This window comes from Solanum tuberosum, unplaced genomic scaffold (assembly GCF_000226075.1).
Source record: "Solanum tuberosum cultivar DM 1-3 516 R44 unplaced genomic scaffold, SolTub_3.0 scf00225, whole genome shotgun sequence".
NCBI lineage: Eukaryota > Viridiplantae > Streptophyta > Magnoliopsida > Solanales > Solanaceae > Solanum > Solanum tuberosum.
Window position 1 is genome coordinate 858,199 of NW_006239149.1, and position 19,778 is coordinate 877,976.

Sequence of the window (19,778 nt, forward strand, 5' to 3'; positions counted from 1 at the left end):
TATTTGAAAACAAGATGTCATAATCTCCATTACCACATATATTCATCAACCATATTTGAAATACAAGCCAAACATTTTCATCCACACATGCAAACAACGTGCATGATGAACTGTGATTAACACAGTTAAACAGTACTTGCATCAGGGCAAGCATTATTACACAAAACATTGCAATAAACAGTATTTACATCAGGGAGATACATTTTCAGATGAAGCATTGGGACTATTGCAACAAAGGAGCAGGTAATGACTGAACGTTCTTCATGTTAGTTTTCAGCCACTTGAAGAACTGCGTTTTGAGAAGGAAACAGGGCAATTTGATCGTCCAAAGTGAAATGGCAAATAGGCTTGTCTCCAGGCTTAACGTTGAGCAACTGAAAAGGCAATGCCTTAGGGTTCATGGATGCAGTATCCTCATGGCAGACTGATACTGCATTAACTTTTGTTCCATCAGCACCCACCATAGACACCATAAATGTCCTAGTGCTTCCTACATCATGGCAAAAGTGTACTGCATATGGGTAAGCTACTTTGTGACATACAACACCTTTGCCATTTGCTTTCTCTTCCACTTTTTCGATGGTATATGCTTGCACCTCTGGAGTTTCCTTCTCTACTTCAGTGGACATTGCTATAATATTGTTTGTTCCCAGGTGAGATAAGGTGAAATCAATCATAGATTCCAAAGAAGTGGCACAATGTTTTACCTCTCCGTTACCCGCAGGCTCTTCACACGTTTTGATTGTTTTCTTGATGTCTTTAGCACGTTCTGAGTCCTTATCAACAGAGAAGTGATTAAGAATTTCCTCAATTTTGTCCGATGAGAAAGCGATGGAATCTACAACTTTGCGTGGCAAAATGGGTGCTGGATTGTAGTTTTTGAGAGACTGAAGATTCATTTTTTTCCCTTGATGTAAATCTGTTTCAAAGAAGTATGGCGTCACTGGGTGATTGTCATTAAGATCTTTCTTAGCAGCATCATTTTACCATCCAAACACTCCATATGGTTGACGTACTTTGTGAAGCTCATTCTCGGAGGCAGCCTGATACCATCCAAACACTCCAAATGGTTGGCGTACTTTGTGAAGCTCGTTCTCGGAGGCATCATTGTACCATCTACCCACTCCAAATGGTTGGCGTACTTTCTGAAGCTCGTTCTCTGCCAACAAAAGTATTCGAAAACAAAAGACCTTAGTATTAATTAGATCTTTTTTTCCTTATGGAACAACATTACAGGCAAGCAATATGCCTTCAAATGGTGCGTATTTTAAACAAACGATTGAAAAGCTCTTAGATTTATTTACTTTTCAATTAGGTGCTTCATCTTCCCTCTATTTTACTGCAATCAATACATCCCTTTCATACTACCTCAACTTTTTGTACTTTTGATTTTTAATGAATTGGAAGAACATGAGAAAATTTTGTTTTTATTTTTTTGTTTGTATGTCAAAAGATTAGGGCTGTCAATCGTTCGGTTCAACTAGTTATTTTAGTGTTTATACCTTTTTTTTGATTGGTCTATTTTTATAACCAAAGTGGGACTTTCAATACCATTCAATCACCCCGATTTTTCTTTAGTATCAGTATGATTAAGTTAATTTTTAATATATATTTTTATATGTCATTAAAATTCACAACTAAAAGTTCGAAAATGAAATCATTGGTACTTGCATATAACTTTGGTAAAATTTCGCTAAATTTCTATAGAGATTTATCCCACTATTCTACAATGTGAAAAACAAATTAAGTAAATAAGAGAAATTTAAATCATATAAACAAGTGGAAAGCTATTAATCAAGATGAGACTCATAGAGAAATCTAAATCATACGATAGGGTAAATTTATTAAATACAACCCGATATATATTTTTAAATTTATTTTTATAAAGTTTAAACATATCCTAATTATTTGGTAGAATATGGATTTATTTGGTAGACTATGCACGCGACCAAAATGCATACCTCATTTAACAACAAATACTACAAGAGAAAAAAAATGAATTTAACTATGAACTTCATTATTCATCCATCGTCAAAATTTTCGGAGCTAAGAACTCTTTTTAATAACTCGTTATTAATTTGTCGCTAAATAGAAATAGCTATCATTTTCATGTTTGTTTAGTAATAAAATAACTTAATATATAAAAGGAAAAAGGATAAAAAATGCCCTTAAACTTTGTGAAAGGAACAAAATTTCATCCGTTTATAGTTTCGCTAAAAAATGCCGTTGCCATCAATACTTTGGTTAAAAAATGTCTTGCGGTCAATACTTTGGTCCAGAAATGCCCCTATAATTACTAAATTGGTCAAAAATACCATTTTCCAAATACATATATTTTTTTTCTTTTTAAACACATCTCAGTCCTAATTAAAATATTATTAAAGAACCATGTTCTTGTTTTCTTTCTTTTAAAATCACTTTAACAAAGGAAAATGTAAGAAATATTTTTTTTCTTCTTAATCTCATTTTATCAATTAAAATAGAATACCTTCATGTACCCTTTCGACGGATAATATATGTCATATATATAAGATCATAGTATATCCATCATTTATTTATATTTATATAACGATAAAAAATAATTATAATAAAATTAGAAATATTTTCATTGTTTATTTTATTTTCTGAATTGAAGTAAGATAAACATTTGCTAATTTAAAAAAAATTATTAGAAAAAATGTGTTAAAAAGAAAATAAACAATATATTTATTTGAAAAATAGTTGAGAGACATTTTAAGCCCTTCTCTATTTAATATAATATAAATAGTAAAATCATTTTTCTCTGTTTAATGAATCTTACCAGAAATGTGTAGTGCATCTTTGATAGGTGTGGGCATGGGAGTATTAGGCAATTTGACTCTCCAATACACCTCAGGAGATAAATTTGCTGCATGACTTGCCACAAAAATTACCTAAACACAACAACAACAATCAATTAATTAATTGTTCATCTATAATCTACTTAATTTTTTTTTTCAATTGAAGATTAAAAATAAATTAAATATTATTTTACTCACAGAGAAAAGTGTGAAGAAATAATATTGGTGATGCAACTCCATTGTAAATGTATTTGCACACAATATAATGTTTGGCTATGGGATATGATTGTTAGGAAATTGGTAGCCAATTTATAGGGGTTAAACAAGTGCCTTTATGGAAATATGTAATAAATATTAAATTATATAGTTATCTTATCTTATAATTAAATAATTTGAGATATGTACACAGTACACACACTCCCCCTCATGCTGAATTTATTCTCTGTAACTAATGGTGACAACTGACAAATGGACAAAATTGAGTCAAATTTAGACAGATAAAAACGAGTCAATATAAACAGTTAATAATTTAAATTGTCCATATTTTATATGGTGTATTGGATAAAAGAAACATTGATTCATATTTTCATAAGTAAACAATATTTTATTTTAGAACTTAATATTAAGGAAATACTTTAATCTTCTTTTGGATGAGAAATGTTGAAATTATCTTATTTAGTTTTATTATATATAAAAGTCATAATAAACTTTTTTTTTTATAACTTTTCAATATAAAATAAAAGCGAAATAATCTGAGAGGCCCCTGTACTTGTATCTGTTTGTCAGTTGAACCCTTATACTCGTTACTTTGCCAAATGAACCCTTAAATATGATACTCTATTTTTTAAACTCCTCTGACCATTGACCGAACTTATGTAATATTAAAATGGCTGAGTTGAACAAACGCGTGATCACACGAGGTTTGAAGCAAGTGAATACATTTTTTTTATTTTAAAAATCTCAGACAAAGCAATAATAATAAATTTTAAAAAATAATCAAGAACTCCTTCTTCAGCCCACGCAACCCATCGCCACCCCCACCCCTTCTCTCTTCTTATTCTTCTTCAGCCCCACCTTTTTCCTCTTCTTTTCAACCCCAGACCCCCCACCCCCCCAATATCTCATTCACTTTTTTTAAAACTTGCGTTTTCAAGATCTATTGTTTGAATTTACTTATAAACATATATATATATATTTTTAATTTAAAGTTTTCTTGATATATCTTTTTGCCAAATCTAAATAAGTAGAATCCAAAAGCATGCGTAAGAGCTACTTATAATCTATCACATTTTGTTATTGAGAAAATTTTTGAGCGTGAGGAAGACGAGAAATGGTGATTTTTATTTTTGGGATGAAGGGTAGAGGGTGCGGAGGAAGAATATGAAGAGGGAATATGGAAAATGAGTATAGAGAGAGAAAAAAATTACACCATTTTAAAAAAATATTATTTATTTTTAAATATTTAATTTTTGACATGTTATTGAAAAATAATAATAATATTGATGTGTCATTAAAAAATGACGTGGAATTTTATGTGTAAAACAAGTGTAATACATGCACACACATCTGATGAGAAAGAGGTTTAAAATATTGTGTTTGAATGAGTTTAAGGGTTCAGTTGGCAAAGTCAGAAGTACAAGGGTCCAACTTACAAACGGAGCCAAGTTCGAGGGTCTCCCAGGTCATTCCGCCTAAAATAAATTTACGTAATAATAAGGGAAAAATATTTATCATAGTCTGAATTTTGAAGTAGATGAAAATTGCATTTTAAGAGTAAACATGCTTTATTTATTTTAAGCAATATCAACATTAATACATGATTTGTTCACTTTACACTATATTATTTATTATCTAATATAAAATTAAACAATAGAAAAATATAATTATAGTTAACAAAATAAATGTATATTTAATATTAACAAAGTTATGTACTTTAGCTTTTAACAAGAAAAATGTAGATGTAGACATTCAATATACATCTAATATATATTAACAAAAATATTACAACAAAAAGTAACCCATATTATTGTATATATTAACTCAAAATTATTGATTGAAAAATTCATACTTATCAACAAGTTTTTAAATGCAATTTCAGTTACTGATGAGTTACTCTATATTGTGATGAAAAGTAACCCATACAAAACTTGACAGTCATAAATTTGTTATACTTGCAAATGGTATTTAAGTATGTAATAGATAGAAGATTTTTTTTATTTTTTTTTGAAAACAGAAAGGAAAGATATAAAATCATGAACTATAAGTGAATGAAAGTCGAAAACTGAATTCATTAGGCTAATTCATATTTTATTCATGAATATTCATAATTTTATGCATAGAATATGAATTAAAATTTTAAAAATTATCCATCCGATCCACTGAAATATAAACGAATCGAATGAATTATCATAATATCAACTTATTTTATCGACACTATATAACACATAAAATATCACAACCCTTCAACTATGATTTTATAATTCAATGTGCACTAATTAATAATAATGTTCATTTTATTAAACAAATCTAGAATGTACCCCACAAATGGCAATCATATAATCCTTTCCACGGGTTTCTCGTGATCTCTTTATTTTACTAAGTTATAATGTTTGCAATCTTTTCAACTTTATAATAGGCTTGGTTCGTTTTCACTCTAATTTTTAATTATTTATAAGCCAATTCATTAAGTATATATTTTTCTTACAATCATTTGTTACCTACCTCCTAAAAGATTTGTATTATTTAACTCTGGTTCAATATTTAAGGGAAACCTAATTCTTGATTCAAGGGTGAGTTATATCTTTTATAGATTTTCATGAATTTTTCTGTATTTTCTTGTTCATCTTTTCAGACACGGACATAAATTTTAGTTTTATGTTGGTTTCGGAGTTGCATTTTCAGTCTGACTATTTAGAGTTTTGCTATGATGATTTTCAATTCTTAGGGATTGTTTTTCCGCATTAAATGTTTTTGGATTATTGAATCGAGTTTAAGGGAACTCAATTCTTTAGTTGACTAATTTATTTTCATTAGTTTTATATGATGAACTTCTCTTATTTATGGTGTTGGGTTGTTTTGAATTAGTAGTTGATTCTCTCACAAGGTGATTTAAAGTGGGTGTCACTCACAACGATTGGAATCGCAAGGATCCTATTCTAGTTAGCTAAAAGCCATGATAAACATACAAATAAAGCTAATAAAGTCTTTATTTTCTATTTTTGTAGGGATTGACATTGACAAAGACGAAACATCATCTCAAAATTAATAATCACAATTCTTGAATGATTTAAATCAGATGGCAAAGTAAAATTATAAAAAACTATATGATATGAATAAGAATATAAATATTTAGTTTTAAAATATTAAGAAGTGTTTAAAAATCGAATCATAATAAGTTCATTAAGTGATAAAGCTAAACTTGGAGAAAATTAACAAAAGAAATTTTAAAAAAAAGATGATTTAAATGGAACCCAAAACACACTAAGATATTTGTGTACCCATATTTCCTCGAAAGGATTAAGACATATTTTGTTTGTTTGTATTTTTTTTCCACTCTTCTTTGTAGTAAATATTGCATACGTATTTGTTGAGAGTTAAATTATAAGTTTCCAACTTTTTGAAAAGGATGTATCTGTGTATAAACACATCTATCTGGTATCAAAGTATCAAAATTGTGATATATTTAGTGTATTTTTTTTTATAGATACATACTTAGAAAAAGATGAAAACGAAGATACAATAATCGAGATACATATATTTATACATAGAGATATGTGTCTGGAATAATTATTCCTTAATTAGTAGCCCTTTAATAATTATCCAATATCAATTACGTAGCAGAACAAGGAGAGAAAAAAAGATTAAGGGGAGAGGAGAGTAGAAAAAGAGAGATTATGTAATTATATTAAAGTATAATAAATTTAACAAAATATAGCGGAGATATTTATATAATTAGGTAATTTTGCAAAAATGGCTTTAACCTTTCTTTTAAGTTCTTTCATTTTTACCATTAATAAAAAAGTTAATTATAATATATTAATCATTTTATAACAAAAAATATTCCGTAAATTGCAAAGTTAAAAATAGTATATCAGTTCCTTCCCCTTAAAATTATTATCACAAGTATGATTTTTCGAAAACTGCGTCCTCATATAATTTTATAATGGCATGGGCCGCATGGCATTGTCATATGCAATAATAATAATGTTCATTTTGTTGAAAAAATATGTATTTGGCTATTAGAATAATAAATAGCCCATAAATGGCAATAATACAATCTTGCCCATGCATTTCTCGTGATCCCTTTATTTTAATAAATTAGGATCGCGCCATTTTAATTGCAAGATTCACAAAATGCATATGTCCATTGATAACAAAATTGACATACATATTTACATTTCGGTTGCTTAGAGTTTGCAGAGAATAAAGAGGTCGTGAATGAAGCTAATGCTAATGAAGAGAATAATAGTAACAATTTGGTTGTGAATCTTTTTCATATTGTTGTGTATCAATGTTATGAAAAAAAAATAATATTAAGAATGGGTTTTAATGGAGCCAAACACATATACAACCCCATTTAAACACGAAATATTATTTTTATAATTTCTTTGTTTTTATTTATGCTCTTCAATTACAGTTTTTTTATTTTAAAAATTGATGTGGTTTCGTTAATTTTCGTAAAAAAATTAAACATTAACATACAAACATTAATTAATTTTTTTTAAAAAAAAACTTTTTAGAATTTTTATGTATTTTTTGCATGAAAAATAACTGACGACATTGTGTTTGTAATACCTCAGAAATCAGACTCAAACTAAACATCAAAAAAAGGTAAACCACGGAGGGCTTCACGGGTTGTGATCAGGACCATGACCCGTTACCCTCATCATGGTTCACGCCCACCCAGAAGTGGTGGACCACGGAGCCCTCTACGGGCCGTGGTGTAGCTCGCCAACCTTCACCAGTAGACCCCAACCCCTAGGTGAAGAACCGCGCTGTCATTCACGGTCCATGGTCCTTCACACGGTCCATGAAGTGGACCATAGTTGGGGGGTACCAAGGACCAGTAAGCACTGGCCAAGAACCACAACGCACTTGACGGGCCGTGGTCCCTTTGACGGTCTGTCAGTGGCTCTGTGATTGGCCTCCGTTAGCTTTTAAGTCAGGGTCGTTTTGATTTTCCCCCCTATGCATTGACATTTAAACTATGTCGTTTAACACCTAAACTACGTAGTTTTACTCAGTTTAAGCCTAGTAATCTAATCAGAACCTACCCAACACATTTATTCACCAAATATCATCCAAACTTAGAGCAAAAAAAAGAAGAAAGAGGAGCCAGTTTCCCAAGAACAATCAGAAGGTTCGCTTCAAGTTTCAGCCCCGAAATCGAAGGATTTCTCCGTAGATTTCGTCACTAGGTATGTGGAATTTCACTAGTGTATTCCTTTCATCCACTAGGTCCCTAGAATTTAGTCAGTTCCTTGATTCTCTATATCTTGTTTAGACCTAGGGTTTGTAAAAACCTCGGAGAATTATTGGGATTTAGCTGTTGTAGAATCTTTAATCGAAATAGCATGTTTTCTTGGAAAGTTTGCTTAATTCCTTGTATGAAACTCAAAACCCTAGTTTATATAAATTTTCTTAGTTCATGAATTATACTTGCTAAGTCAGTCAAAACAGAAAATCATGCTCTGGGTTTGAATGTCACATTGTCAGTACATAGATGTTGCATTCTCAGTTAGCATGTCAGTATTTTGAGCTATTCAGTATTTCAGTTACATTCAGTCATATACATATTCAGATAGCAGAAGTTTCTTGGATTTGGCCGATTATTATAGGAGATTTGTTGAATGATTTTCGTCCATAGCTTCCCCATTGACCAAGTTGACTAAGAAGAAGGTCAAGTTTCGGTGGTCAAATGAGTGTGAGAAAAACTTCTCAAAACTGAAGACTAGGTTGACTACAACTCTTGTCTTGACTTTACCAGATGGTTCAGACGATTATGTGATTTATTGTGATGCATCCAGGTTCAGCCTAGGTTGTGTGTTGATGCAGCGAGGTAAGGTCATAACTTATGCTTCTAGACAACTTAAGGTTTATGAGAAGAACTACCTGACTCATGACCTCAAACTTGTAGACGTAGTATTTGCCCTAATGATTTGGAGACACTATTTGTATATTGTTCATATTGATGTGTTCACCTAGAATGAGTTAAATCTTCACTAGAGGAGATGACTTGAATTCCTTAAGGACTATGACATGAATGTGCTTTACCATCCTGGAAAGGCTAATGTAGTGACTGACGCTCTCAGCAGACTGTCTATGGTAAGTGTAGCACATGTTGAAGAGGAAAAGAAAGAGCTAGCCAAAGATGTCCACCGACTTGCTCGCTTAGGAGTTTGCCTTACAGACACATTAGAAGAGGGTGTAATAGTTCAGAATGGGTTAGAATCTTTATTAGTAGTGGAGGTTAAGGAAAAACAAGATAGTGATCATATACTACTTCAGTTGAAAGATGCAGTTCATGAGCAGAAAGTTGAGGTTTTCTCCCTAGGGGGAGATGGTGTGCTTCGTTACCAGGGTCGCTTATGGGTCCCTAATATGGGTGAGTTGAGGAAGCAGATCCTTACAGAAGCCCATAATTCCAGATATTCCATTCATCTAGGTGCCACTAAGATGTATCGTGATTTACGAGAAGTCTTTTGATGGAACGGAATGAAAAGGGATATAGCAGATTTTAGGGCTAAATGTCCTAATTGTCAACAGGTTATGGTAGAACATCATAAACCAGGAGGTATTACTCAAGAGATTAAAATTCCTACATGGAAGTGAGAAGTAATAAACATGGACTTCATTACAGGTTAAAATCGTACTCGCAGACAACATGACTCTATTGGGTGATAGTGGACAAAACTTTTAAGTCTGCTCACATCTTGGATATCTAGACTACAGATTCAGCTGAGGACTACGTCAAACTCTACATCAATGAGATAGTCAGGTTACATGGGGTTCCCTTATCTATCATCTCATATAGAGGTCTTCAGTTTACCTCTCATTTTTTGGAAGTCATTTTAGAAAGGTCTTGGTACTCATGTAAATCTCAGTACATCATTTCATCCACAAACGGATGGTAAGGCAGAGCGTACCATTCAGACCTTAGAGGACATCTTGAGAGCTTGTGTGATCAATTTCAAGGGTAGTTGGGATGATCACCTACCTCTCATAGAGTTCGACTGTAATAATAGCTACCAGTCTAGTATTCAGATGTCCCCGTATGAGGCACTATATGAGCATAGATACAGGTCCCCAGTTGGTTAGTTTGAAGTAAGTGAAACAACCTTGATTGGGCCAGATTCGGTTCATGAGGCTACAGAGAAAGTTCAGCTCTTTATAGATAGACTAAAGACAACTCAGAGTTGCCAGAAGTCCTATGCAGATGTAAGCAGAAAAGACTTAGAGTTCGAAATCGATGATTGGGTTTTTCTGAAGGTGTCACCTATGAAGGGGGTAATGAGATTTGGCAAGACATGGAAGCTCAGTCCTAGATATGTAGGTCCTTATAGAATCCTGAAAAGGGTTGACAAGGTGGCTTATGAGTTAGTGTTGTCAGCAGAACTAACAACGGTTCATCCAGTCTTTCACATTTCCCTGTTGAAGAATTGTGTGGGTGATTCGACATCAATAGTACCATTAGAGAGTGTGGCTGTGAAGAATAGTCTCACTTATAAAGAAGTGTCAGTTGAAATTCTTGACCGTCAGGTTCGTAGTTGAGAAATAAGGAAGTCACTTCAGTGAAAAGTTTGTGGAGGAGTCAGTCTGTAGAGAGAGCTACTTGGAAAGCAGAAGCAACCATGATGGCTAAGTATCCTCACCTCTTTCCTTCCGATTTCGTTCCAACTTCAGGTAATAGTTCCTCTCCAGTCTCTCAGTTTACTCTTGTGTAAAATCAGTCTTAGTGTCTTGTTCCTTCAGTTGTTTTTGTATTTCTTCATATTTGCATGTTCTTGGAACTCGATTAGTTAGATATCAGTTTCTAGTAATTAGTGGTAGGGATTGCAGCTCTTTCCCTCCATACTCAGCTTGTTTAGACTTCATTCAAGGACGAATGTTCCCAAGGGGGAGATATTGTAACACCTCAGAAATCAAACTCAGACTAAACAATAGGAAAAGGTGAACCGCAGAGGATTTCACGGGTCGTGATTAGGACCACGACCCATTGCCCTCATCATGGTTCACACCCACCCAGAAGTGGTGGACTAGAGAGCCTTCTACGGGCCGTAGATCCCCACACGGGCTGTGGTATGGCTCATCAACCTACACCAGTAGACCCAGCCTCCAGGTGAAGAACCACGGTGGCCTTCACAATCTGTGGTCCTTCACACTGTCCGTGAAGTGGACCGTAGTTGGGGGTGCCAGGGACCAGTAAGCACTGGCCAAAAACCACGACCCACTTGACGGGTCGTGGTCCCTTTGACGGTCCGTCAGTGGCTCCGTGGTTGGCCTTCATTAGCTTTTAAGTCAGGGTCGTTTTGGTATTTTCCCCTATGTGTTGGACATTTAAACTATGTCGTTTTACTCAGTTTAAGCCTAGTAATCTAATCAGAACCTACCCAATACATTTATTCACCAAAAATCATCAAAACTTAGAGCAAAAAAGAGAAGAAAGATGCGCCTGTTTCCCAAGAATAATCAAAAGGTTTTCTTTAAGTTTCAACCCCGAAATTGAAGGATTTCTCCGTAGATTTCGTCACCAGGTATGTGGGATTTCACTAATAGATTCCTTTCATCCAATAGGTCCTTAGAATTCAGTCAATTTCTTGATTCTCTATATCTTATTTAGACCTAGGGTTTGTAAAAACCTTAGATAATTGTTGTGATTTATCTGTTGTAGAATCTTTTATCGAAATAGCATGTTTTCTTGGAAAGTTTGCTTAATTCCTTGTATAAAACTCTGAATCCTAGTTTGTATAAATTCTCTTAGTTCATGAATTATACTTGCTAGGTCAGTCAAAATAGATAATCATGCTCCCAATTCGAATGTCATATTGTCAGTACATAGATGTTGCATTCTCAGTTAGCATGTCAGTATTTTGAGCTATTCAGTATTTCAGTTACATTCGGTCATATACATATTCAGTTGTTGGACTAGGGTTCAGCGTACCTCATAGTCCTAGAACTACGTGTCCCCGTAAGATTATAAGTCCCCTCTGTGGGCATCAGATTTAGTGATCACGCTAGTCATGTCTTTATACCCCTGGCAAGGTATATTGGGTCCTCTCTTTGGGCGTATACATCGGACTCCACGTTTACCTCATGTGGTTTATGTCGGTTAACCGTAGCTCCCACAGTCAGACTCTATTGCATTTGACCAGGTTTTCAGTATATATTTTAGCATTCAGTTTCAACATGTTATGTTCATGATTAGTACTTGGTCATTGCATTTAGCTTAGCTTTTCAGTATATTTCAATATATATATATCTCTGTCAGATTATGTCATTGTTCAGTTATGCTTTGTTCATCTTATGTATTTGTTCAGCGTAATATCTATATCATGCATGCTCAGTACATTTCAAGTACTGACGCATACTTTGCGCTGCATCTTTTCATGATGTAGGATTAGGTACTTAACATCCAGATCACGTTTAGATCGATTCCTCGGTCCGCATTCAGCAGCTTCAAGGACAATAGACATGCTTTCCGTTTTAGTCTTTATATTCAATTTTTGATAGAGTTAGCTGGGGGGCATGTCCCAGCAACTCAACTCAGTTAGAGGCTTTTCAGACATAATAGTAGATTCAACTTGAGTTGTTAAGTGGTTGTTTCAGTTATCACTAAACTCTTAGTATGCTTTACATATTCAGACTAGTCGGATTTTCCCCCACTTTCACTTATCCATTGTTTTAGCTTCCGCACATTACATGTTTTATTCATAACTCTTACAGTATGCTTATGATATGCCAGACGCAGGGTTAACTTGGGTCACTCGTGATCCTAGGTCCCGTGTTACGTCAAGGGGGTAGCCTCGGGGCGTGACAATGTTGGTCTTCTTTCTCAAAGAACCATTTACATGAGGAAGTCTGTCGAGATTTAGCATTTTTCTAGTAGTGCTATTGGCAATGAACAAGAGTCCCCCCCTTTTTTTTTTAACTCTTATAGAAGATAAGTTTTTAAAAAAAATTTTGTATTGAGTTAAATTAAAAATTACAAAGCGAGTATTTGTGTTAAATTCTAATAGCCAGAATTATATGAAAAAAATAAAATATGTGGTGTTACTTAATTTAATTAAATGCTTAAGAAAGAAAATCAAATCACTTTCGTCAATTTATATCCATGAAAAAATATAGAGAAAATCTCAAAATGTGATATTATTATTTCAAAATAATCAATGTTTGTTTGTTAATTTTTATTTATGAAAATTAACGAACACACGTCAATTTTTATATTAAAAAAATTGCAATTGAAAGACATAAATAAAAATAAAAATATCATAAAAATTAGTATTTTGTATTTAAATGGTACATAGAAAAGGAGTTTGAGAGTTAAAATGGAACAAGACTAAGATAAAGTGCCAAAATGAAAAATGAGGACAAGTTTGAGGGGTTGTGTATATGTGTTTGGCCTCTGAATGGGTTTGATAGGTAAGGTATAATACTGGGTGGATAGAAGAATTAGATTGAGAGCAAATTTGAATTAGGATAAAATATATTCATACAGGCGCCACATAGGATAATAAGAGAGGGACATGAGACTTGACTGTCCAAGAACAAATATGTGTCCAAAGTTGGATGGCAAGACCAAATATATCAAAAAAGTATGACGAATGATAAATATAACTTTTTTCTTAGTACTACAAGGACAAATATGACTCTTTTCGATTTTTGAAACTTAATATTTTTAAATTTTAATTCATTTATCTTATTTATTTTTTCATTATGTTATATATTAAAAATTATAAAAAAATATAAATTACAATAAGTAATAACTTAAAATATTTAAAAGACATATAAGAAATCCAGTTGAATCTCAAAATTCTATCAATGCCACATAAATTAGAACAGAAAAGTAACAAATATTATTTAAATGACGTAACAAGTACTCTAAATCACAATTGTTAAAAACTTAAAAATTTAAAAGACATATTAAAAATAAATTATTCTCAAAATTCTATCAATGTCATCTAAATTGAAACAAAAGGAGTAACATATATTATTTGAAAATTATGTAAAAGATATGATAAACCACAATAATTAACAACTTAAAATATTTAATAAAATTTTTGGTTAACTCTAAAAAGTTTGTCAACCACATAAATGGAGACCGGGGAAGTAACATATATTATTTAAAAATTAAAAATCACGTAAAAAGTACTGTAAAATCACAATAATTAAACAACTTTAAATATTTCAATATCATATTAAAATTTAATTGGCACTCCAAATTTTATCTATATCACATAAATTAGGACAAAAAAGTAACATATATTGAATTCCCGTATTTAGTTACCTTATAATAGGCTTGGTTCGTTTTAACTCTAATTTTTTTTTTTTTAATTATTTACAAATGAATTCATTAAGAATATTTTTCTTACAATCATTTGTTACCTCCTAAAAGATTTTTATTATTTAAATTTGTTGCAATATATTAAATTATTATACGCTTCAAATTACAACGGAACGTAATTGACGATACTCAACTTGAATTACCCGTATATTAATGGATCCTATTCTAATTAGCTAAAAAGCCATTACTGATAAACATATAAATATAAGCTAATAAAGTTTTTATTTCTTTGTTTTTTGTAGGGATCGGCATCGACATAGTATTAACTCAAAATTAATAATCGCAATTTTTGAATGATTTAAATCAGATGACAAAATAAAATTATAAAAACATCATGAATATGAATAAGAATATAAGTATTAGATTTTCAAAATATAAGGGATGTATTCGAAAACCGAATTATAATAAGTTCATTAAGTAATAAAGCTAAACTTGGAGAAAATTAACAAAAGAAATTAAAAGAAAAAACATGATTTAGATTGAACCCAAAAAAATGCGTGTACCCATATTTCTTTGAAATGATTAAGACATATTTTGTTTGTTTGTGCTGTTTTTTCCACTCTTCTTTGTAGTATTAAAAATACGTAGGGAGAGCGGTAATAAGAAAAAGTAATTATACGTGATTATTGAAATTTAAATTCTTTACTTTTAAAATATTGTAAACTCGTTAAATTTCACACTCAATTCAGTTAAGCTCTGATTATGAAAGAAGGAATTGAGAAGAAGATATTAGCTATAATTGATTTTATTACGAACAACTCATGATATTCATATCGATCTATTATGTGCCTCTGTATCTAGCATTGAGTAGACTTCATACAATAACCGTCCTAGTTCTACCATATTTTTTGTTTCATTTAATTTCTTCTGGAACAATCACAAACAATTTTTTGATTATGAATCTACTACAAAAGATTTAATGCGTATACCTAAAAATATAAGATTATAACAAATGTATTTATGTAATAAGACTTGCATAATTTGTTATTAAATTGACTCATTTTCTATGTTGGGCCTATGCTTCTTGTGATCAACTAGTAATTTTTATTGGAAAAATTACAGAAATATCACATTTTAGTTTACTTATTACCATTATCCCCTATAAGTTTTACAAATCTTCAAAATCCCTCATTTTCGCGCATCAGATTAGTGTATCAACGCTTATATTATTGTATCTCGCGCATCAGATTAGTGTATCAGCTCTTATTTTATTGTATCTTGCGCAGCCATGTTGTTCAGTTGGAAGCCTAAGCCAAGAAGGTACGAACGAAGTGACGGGCCCCCACTTAAGGTTTGTTACCCACCGGAATGGATTGCGCAAAGCTCCTTCTTTTCTAAATTGTATAGTGTTCAATAAAAGTTGGTGAAGTCGTAACAAGGTAGCCGTAGGGGAACCTGTGGCTGGATTGAATCTTTCGCGATGGAAATGCACTCTTCCCGAGCCATCTGCTTTATGCTTGATCTTGTAAATCCCTCCTTTTGCTCCTTCGATACGTGCCTGGTCGAAATCTTGCCAATCCTACCGAGGACTTTATGGATTTCTTTTCCGGGTATCAGATTAATGTATCAGCGCTTATATTATTGTATCCGTTTGAGGGATTTCTGTAATTATAAAATTTTAAGGGATAAATTGCAATTTTATCTTAAAAGTATGTAATTTCTGTAAGTTGCCCTTTTTTATTTATTTATTTGCTACAGTACGTTTATTATCATATCAATAATCAAATGGCGAATAGAAAAAATATACAACAAAACAACTCTTCCCATGCAATTCATGTGATCCCTTTTATTTTATTTTATTATAAGTAACAATCATTGTATTCTTTTCATAACCTTTATAATATGCTTTGTATTATTTGTTTACACTGTGATGTTTAATCATTTACAAACCAATTCATTAAATATATATTTTTCTTTCAATCATAATGTGTCTTGTCACTTACAGTACGTCTCAACACTTTGTCATAGAAAGTAGGCAAGTTCGAATGAGCTTTAGGTATCAATTTTTTTTATTTCAAACGGAACGTTAGGTATCAATTTTTTAAAATTTCAAACGGTACGTATATTTGTTTATTTAATAAGATTCGTCCGAAGACATACAGATAGGAACAAGATTTAGGCATCATTGATAGTGTACCCCTTAAGCAGAGGAACAATTTTTTTCGAGCAAATAAAAAAATAATAAAAGGCAGAAATAATATAAATTTTAGGTATAACAAACATAAAAATTATATTAGCGCTCTATAGCTATAATTTTGTTATTTGCGTTGGAGCATTTGATTTGTATAAACCGCATCAATTTGTATGAATCGCGGCATATGTGTCTATGAAAATTGTGTTTGTATATGTATATGTTCTTTGTGTTAGGCTAGAGTGACGAGCGAGATTATGAGAGAGGGGAGAGAGGTGAGCGAGAGAGTGAAGAGAAGTGAATTGTATATGTATATCGGTTAGATAATTGTATATATGTAACTACTATGTATATGTATCAATTATTGTGTTTGTATATCTGCATAAAATTTGAATTTGTATACAATTGAATCGAGTTAAAACATCTGTATTTGTATATCAAATCTCTCTCTTGCTTTATACAAACAGAAATTGTACATTGTATTTTCCCTAATATGTTATACACTATTATACATTGTATAATGTTGTGAGAGTTTTAATGGTGCTTGGAGATGGATAAATTTGTATGTTATACACTATTATACTTTGAATAGTGTATTTGATTGTTTAAACTAAATTGGTTTATTCATTTTTATGTGAAGTGAAATAATATCATATCATTTAGTTTTGTAAGAAAGCATATATATAGTTAGTTGATTTATACTGTTTGGATGATTCTAAGAGAAGTTTCATGTAGCAATTCTATAATTGTATAGCACCAGTGATTGTCTGATTGATTGATCAAATAATTGATCACATATTCTTTTCTTGTTTCAAATCACACCAATTATGTGTTGAGGAATACAATATTTCTACCCGGACCAGAATATTGATTGCATTTAATTGAATTCTTTTTCAAATATATAACTTATTTAATATTTCTTTTAAAAGTTTAAACTTACTAAGTTTTTGTAAAACTAAATTTTAAACTCTCTAGTCATGTGTCCTGTCACTTTCAGTCTCAATTTTTTTTTTAGGCATATCAAAACAATAAACAACAACAACATATTCAATGAGGTCTCACAAGTGGAGTTTGAGGGAGAATAGAGTGTACGCAGATCTTACTACTATTTTGTGGCGATAGAGAGATTGTTTCCAAAAAACCCTTGGCTCAAATATAACAAAGTACAAAGAAGAAGAAAACAATACAGAAATCATAGCAACTAAACAATGCAAAGCCTCCAAGAAAGGAACAAAAACAACAAAATACATGTGACAATCGAAACATTGTAAACAACAAATGATGATAGATATCAAAAGCTACAAAATCAAAAAAATAAATAAGTATATATCTTGATTTAAAATAAGCCAAGTCCCAAAACTAGTAAAGGCACTCGTGCCACAACAAGTCACCTCAATCATATCGCCGAAGTTTGACTTTACTAAATAAATAAGGTTCGTGTCCGGCAAGACCCCTATTAATAGAACCTGCAGTAAACTATGTTGGTTAGCCATCTTTCCAAACCAACGTTACTAAAGGGAAAGTTCCCCAAGTCTTTAATGATTTAACTCGTTTGATATAGATTTAAAAGTACTTTTTGAAATCTTTTTTGGCAAATTTTTGTTTGGTCATAAAATTTATTTAGTTTTTGGGAGATTTTGAAAACCAAATCCTGGAATATGTTAAAAATCTATTTTTGGGCCAAAAAGTAGTTGTCGATTTCTTTTCAAATTTTGAAGTTACCCTTTTTATATTTTTTACAGAAGCTCGTGATCCAAACTAATTCCTTATCAACCCTTTTTGGTCATTTGATATGAAATACATGGTAGTCGTGAAGTGGAAAGATTATATTAATTAAAGAATAGATAGTTACCATCATTGTTATTATTATTTTTTTTGGTACTAATTGATCTTGGACTAATTGTAATGGCTGGTAATTATGCTATTAGTAGTTTTAAGTCAAATATCGTGTTATGATTTTAGGATAATGCATTGTCTAGTTCATTATAAAAATGATAATTTTGTACCAAACTTATGATTAGAAGACACGTTTCTTATTTTTCAAAAATATTTGAGAATTGAGAATATATATAGTAAAATGCTAGCTTAAAATATGACAAATCCACCTTTCAATGAAAAGTTAATGTAACTTTGAAGGTTTCACACACTCATTTTTAAAGGTAACATTATATAACACTTCTGTTACAGTAACGTATGTTGTATATACATCGTATAACAGTGTGAAACAAGTGTACAATACATTATACATTGTAATAATATAATGTTGTGAGAGTTTTGATGGTGCTTGAAAATGGATATAAACAGAAATATATAAGGATATACATAGATATACACTATGGTATATATGAATGTATATTGTGTTATCCATTTTACATATGTGTATATCTAGTAAGATGAGTATGAATGAAGATTCAACAGAGTGTGTATGACAAAGTAGCTGATTTAGAAATCCAAAAAGATGAGATACACACATTGTGCTACTAGTGTATCCTACTTATATAAGTTTTAGGTAAATTTTATGAGGCAACGTTGAGTTTTGAGTCCAGTCCTAGTTCATGTATTGGGTTATCAAGTTGTAATCTCGCTATCCGCTTTCAAAAAAACAGGGGCAGAGCTAGAAGTCCACATACGAATTTGACTAAATCTAGTACTCAGTTGTTTGCTCAAATAATATATTTGTGTTAAAAAATTTATTAAATATGTATAAATTTTAATTTAAAACCCAATTAATTAACACTTGATATTAAAATTTTGAATCCACCTCTAAGCCCTTCGCTCCTTCAAATGAAATTGTAAAACTAATTATTTCAAATTTAAAAGTAAAGGATATTTTTTTGTAATAAACTAAAAAAATATGTTATATAAACTGGAATATATCATTGACTTTAATTAATGATTAATGTAGCAGACCTAGTATAATGACATGCTAAGCAGCCAAATTTTGAGAGCCTAATAAATAATTAGCTTTATGGACTACCTAATAGATTTGATTGAGAATGGGACAATAGTGAATAATGTTAATGTCAATCCATTTATGGAGACAGAGAGAATTCAACTACCATAAATAAATGTATTTTTAACTTTTAAGACAAATTTATCTCTAATTAAAAATGGAGGATAAATCACTTAGTAAAATCGGAAAAGAAATTATATTGGACCCATTGATGAATGTAAAATTAAGCTGCAAAAAGTAGGAATTCGAATTGATTTCAAACGGTGCAACTCTTTGGAATGCGAATTTGTTAATTAATAGGGAAGTATTACAACC

General features: G+C 31.4%; 1 protein-coding gene across 2 annotated transcripts; it reads right to left on the reverse strand.

The window, feature by feature from the left end:
• On the reverse strand, positions 1 to 3,125 carry LOC102588389 (BURP domain-containing protein 3-like). Of its 2 annotated transcripts, none has more exons than XM_015313011.1 (3): positions 3,018 to 3,124; positions 2,801 to 2,912; positions 1 to 1,159 (listed from the first exon to the last, which is right to left on the reverse strand). In XM_015313011.1, the coding sequence occupies exon 3, from the start codon at positions 897 to 899 to the stop codon at positions 267 to 269; it is 633 nt and encodes a 210-aa protein (XP_015168497.1). In that variant the 5' UTR covers positions 900 to 1,159; positions 2,801 to 2,912; positions 3,018 to 3,124; the 3' UTR covers positions 1 to 266. The 2 variants fall into 2 exon arrangements, with proteins under 2 accessions (XP_015168497.1, XP_015168498.1); XM_015313012.1 differs by having other exon boundaries at positions 907 to 1,159; positions 3,018 to 3,125.
• Between the last annotated feature and the right edge of the window lie 16,653 nt (positions 3,126 to 19,778).

Coding starts and splice junctions, on each gene's coding strand:
- LOC102588389 (XM_015313011.1), bottom strand. CDS start 899: ATGAATCTTCAGTCTCTCAAAAACTACAATCCAGCACCCATTTTGCCA.